This window comes from Crocuta crocuta, unplaced genomic scaffold (genome assembly GCF_008692635.1).
Source record: "Crocuta crocuta isolate KB4526 unplaced genomic scaffold, BGI_CrCroc_1.0 C29624954, whole genome shotgun sequence".
In the NCBI taxonomy this organism is placed as follows: domain Eukaryota; kingdom Metazoa; phylum Chordata; class Mammalia; order Carnivora; family Hyaenidae; genus Crocuta; species Crocuta crocuta.
Genome location: NW_027551442.1, coordinates 1 through 4,641, shown reverse-complemented (window position 1 = coordinate 4,641; position 4,641 = coordinate 1). Strand labels below are relative to the sequence as shown.

Genomic DNA, 4,641 nt, shown 5'->3' with positions numbered 1-4,641 from the left:
CAGAGGGGCTTGCAGATCTAGAAAGGGGTTTGCGTGTTCTCTGGCCAACAGGGATCAGATTGTCCTTCCGTGTGGTTGGATTGGGGAGGGCAAGCGCGGAGGGGGCGGATCTTGTAGTTAGGTGAATGACACTGCTGGCCAGCTGGGCCATTTGTTCCTGAGAGGAGCTGTCATCATGAAGGCTTTATCACATTCTGCCACAGGACTTGAGCCTTGAGTTCCCAAATCTTCCCTGCGTTTGTTCTGAAAGGTGGAGTCCTCAGAACTTTCACTGTCACTGTCCCAGCTAGTAGATGTGAAGGGCTCATCAGAGTGGACCAGTTATTTCCTGTTCTCAGTTGGTGGCTTCACATATTTGGGCCCCTGCCCAGTGTCCAGGATGCCCCTTTGGGTAAGGGAGAGAGCCATGAGGTGGGTCTGGGTCCAGCTCTCCTAGACCTGACCCAGGTGGATGCACGTCTGGCTTTCCCCACAGGTGAGTGCAGCAACAAGGAGTGCCCCTTCCTGCACATCGACCCCGAGTCCAAGATCAAGGACTGCCCTTGGTACGACCGTGGCTTCTGCAAGCATGGTAGGTGTCGGGGTGTCTGGGTCCCAGCAAGAGGCTGGTCCTTGCTTCCTCTCCTCATGTGACCCTCTATCTGTCCCACCTGTTCCAGCGAAACCTGGTGTTAGGCATCTGGGGCTAGTGAGGCTTTTTTACACCCTCAGCTCACCCAAGCCTCCCAAAGCTCCTGTGTGGACTGCACTCTCACCTATATTTTCGGTAAGGAAACTATCGGGTTAGAGGTTGTATGCCCTGCCTGCTGTCCCTTGTGAATGGATAGGAGGCAGAGCCAGCATCTAAAGCCCTGCTCTTGCTCTCTGCACCCCAGGTAGTGGTATGGGCAGGGTTCTGACTGGCACAGGGGCACGAGGCTATCCCCCGAAGAGGGGAGTCTGAGTGACCCGAATGCTTGGCTCCACAGGTCCCCTGTGCAGGCACCGGCACACACGGAGAGTCATCTGTGTGAATTACCTCGTGGGATTCTGCCCAGAGGGGCCCTCGTGTAAATTTATGCAGTGAGTAGCTAGACCTTGTTTCCTGACCCCACTCCTGCCCCAGGCCCTGCTGTCCTCTAGATCTTTGTGGGGTCCAGCTGGGCTTTGATCACTGGGTGGTGTCCCCACAGGGCCTGGGGCAGGGGTCACTGCTGCTCTCTAAGCTCAGAGGTGGCTCTGCCTAGCCCAGCACTTAACCTTTCCTGGGTCATAGATCTGATGAAAGCTGGGCTGCATGCTCCAGAAAAGCTCATGCCTTGCATAGTCTTTAGGGACCTCTGTAAGAACCTGAGCCCTAAAGGAAGGAGACTCCAGTTTGGGGTCTCTGTGGAGGCACTGTGCTTGGGATTCCACATATGCTAGTTTGTATAATTCTCACAAGTGTATGTGAGAGAGAGGATGTCCCCATTTCACACATGGGAACACTAAGGCTCAGAGATCAGCCACTGGCCTCGGTCACGTGGCGGTAGGGGTAGCACCAGGTCCGAGGCAGGTCCGTGGCCTCTGAAGCTGGGTTCGCCTTGCCCGGCAGGGCTCAGATTTCCTCTCCTGGGCCTTAGTGCATATCTGTCACTTTGGGTGGTTGTGGAGTCGGACTTCTCCCTGGGGTGGTGCTGGGACTGCAGAGTAGTGTGGTTCACCTCCCCAACCCCCACCCCAGGCTGTTTCTGTCCTCACCATGGACACCTGCACGAAAGCATGGTATCCTGGTCACTGCCACACCAGGGGTAGGTGGTAGGTGCTGTGCACTTGGCCCCACTTTCTAGATGAAAGCCAGTAGTCTGCAGGTGGTCCAGAGATTCCTGCTTGCAGGGTGGCTGGGCATGTCCCTCAGGATTGTGTCTTGTCAGGGGTGGTCTGGCACCTGAGTTGGACCCACAGGGAAGGGTGTGGTCCCATGAACAAAGCCCTCCAGGGTCAGCACTTTGTGAAGGTCCCAAAGGTCCTGCAGCTAAATCTGGACAGAGCTGCGTCTCAGCCCAGGCAAGTCAGTTCTTTCCACCCCTGATTCCCGAAGCTTCAGGGGTGGAGCTGAGACCCGGTACCCTACCCATGTCTGGACAAGTTGCTCTGTGTTTGGGCAGAGGCTGCCTGTGATCTCCCGGGGCCAGAATTTCGGAACACCGCCTGGCCTGGCCCCTCTCTCATCCCCTCTTCTCCTCTCATTCTCATCCCCTTTGGCTGCGTGGTGACCAGCCCTCGATTTGAACTGCCGATGGGAACTACCGAGCAGCCCCCACTGCCACAGCAGACGCAGCCTCCGACAAAGGTACTGTGCCCTGGCCCCTACCTGGCCCCATAGTGCTGCCAGCCCTGGCACTGCCTGCCCTGGTGCATAGTCTGCCACAGACCCAGCTGGTGATGTGTGAGAGGGCAGGGACGACGTGGGACAGGAGGGGAGTCACCCCGAGTTCCAGCAGAAAATTCAAGGAGCAGAGCAGTTTGCATCTCCCCCTACGTGTGCTAGAGCCAAATGCCCATTTCACTTCTCGCCCCTTTTTGCCTGGCGAGTGCGTCGGTGGTGCTCCATCCCCCTGCCACCAGGGACCAGAGTGGAGGGCAGCACGAATGCCATGGGTTTGCTGCTCTTGCTTCTGGTTCCAGCCCTTCCCGTTATAAACAGGGAAACAAACTCCTAGAGGGAGGGCCTCACCTGAGGTCCCACAGCTGGGCAGGAGCAGCTGGGGAGCAGAACTGAGGCTGACTGGTTCTCCCGCCAGTACCCTCAGTGCCCTGAGTGGAGATTCTAGCAAAACAGGCTGGGAACAGAGCTGAAGGACTAACTGGCTCCACTCTTCTAGACAAGGGGGTCCCACAACCCAGCAATGGGCTGATACCCTCAAGCATGAAGAGAGGGAGAGATGCCATAGACAAGTGAGAATCTGCACCCCCCAAAACCAAGGGCACCCGGGAGTCAAGGGTTGGGGGCCCAGAAGAAGGGCTGGCCAGGTGTCCTAAGCAGGGTCTCAACAGGCTGAATAAACCCGCCTACTGATCTTGAATCCTTAGCTCTTCCCTGGTTGGACTCTGAGCCCATTGCCGAAGCCCTGCTCATCCTTCAGTGCTACAGGCTGAGCAGCCAGTAGGAGGCATGGCCTGCTGGCCTCGCTGCACCGACCCCCACCCTCACTGCACTGACCCTTGTCCTCAGGAGGCTGTGGGACGACTCAGAACTCCTCACAAAGCCAGGAACTTGGTGTGGGTACAGCCATGACAATCTGGGGGTTTCTAGCTCAGTGCTCCTGTATTTGCGGGGGCCGGGAACCCTCTTGGTTAGGAGATGGCCTAGCTGTCTGGTCCCCACTCCAAACCCCTCCATCCCGTTGCTCACGTGACTCCCTAGTGGAGGGCCCTCTCAGCCCCTAGACCGCAGGTCAGCATGTCAGCCTCCAACTGTTTTTCTGTGACTGTTGCTCGCCGTGTAGGCTGCTAAACATCTGGCTGAACCAAGCGTTCATCCTGACCTGAAGCTAGAACCTCAGAAACAAAAGTAAGGCCTGCTCATGCCCTCGCCCTGCTGCCCCAGAGACCACCTCGTCTCTTTGGTGTTTTGTTTTCTACTTTTATTTTTCGTTTTTGTGTGTCTGCATGGTGTTTTTCGGGCAGCGGCTCCTGCCATCATCACCAGATGTTTCTTTTTCTGGCTGCTCTCCTGAGCAGGGCCACCGCGGAAGCCCTTCTTCCTGCTGGTCATGCGGGAGCAGTCCTGCCCTCTTTTTTCCTGTCCCCATTGGTAGTCTGCGTGCACGTGTTTTCCGCAGTAAAACCGTGTTGTGTAACTCTTTCCAGCAAAGTAACAATCCGCCATTACAAAGGTCGTCCTCCTTGATCCAGTTAACGAGTCAGAACTCTTCTCCCAATCAGCAGAGAGCCCCGCAGGTCATCGGGGTCATGCAGAGTCAAAACAGCAGCGCAGGCAACCGGGGACCCCGGCCGCTGGAGCAGGTCACCTGTTACAAGGTGAGTCCTGGGGCTGGGGGTCGGGGCAGGGTCTTCACAGTCAGGAGCCGTTTCCTCATTCCCCAGTTAGTTTTGAAAAATGTAAACATCTATGTTTGTGCCAACTATAAAAGTGACAGTGGGCTACTGTGGTGAGCTACAGACCATCCTGCTTCCTTCCATGACACACTAGGGCCAAGGGAACCATCACACATGCTGTTGAATGCAAAGACACAGTTTGCGGGAAAGGGAGGGAAATCTTCCAGAGGCCAGTAACAAAGTAGAAGCACAGTTCAGGGGAAGGGCATAAGCCCTGAAGCTTCTGGATGTCCTCGCATCCCGCAAGGGCACATACCCAAGGAAGAGGGACAACTTTACCACTCAAGAAAAAACAGATTAGAATCCCTCTGAACAGACACAGAGTGGGACACTCAGGGGAAGGGTAAACTTTTAAAAGCCCTGCTAGAAAACTTGTGTTTTTCTTGGCTCTAGAGGGAATGGGGGGGAGATAAGTGCCTTGAGACTTCATAGTCACCACTGGACCCTTCAGGAGTTTGGGGCTGTATGCACACCCTTGGTGAGTGCTGGAAACCTACAAACTTGAGTTTTTTGTTGTTTTTTTTTAATTTTTTTTAATGTTTTTTATTTATTTCTGAGAGA

General features: G+C 55.3%; 1 protein-coding gene across 1 annotated transcript; it reads left to right on the top strand.

Moving 5' to 3' along the window:
* Positions 1-475: 475 nt before the first annotated feature.
* LOC144219158 (cleavage and polyadenylation specificity factor subunit 4-like) lies at positions 476-4,635 on the top strand (the record flags this gene model as incomplete). Its single annotated transcript, XM_077749099.1, has 4 exons — positions 476-571; positions 969-1,062; positions 2,239-2,311; positions 3,832-4,635. Coding segments are annotated over 4 exons (569 nt in total), but the record flags the coding sequence as incomplete, so codon positions are not given.
* Between the last annotated feature and the right edge of the window lie 6 nt (positions 4,636-4,641).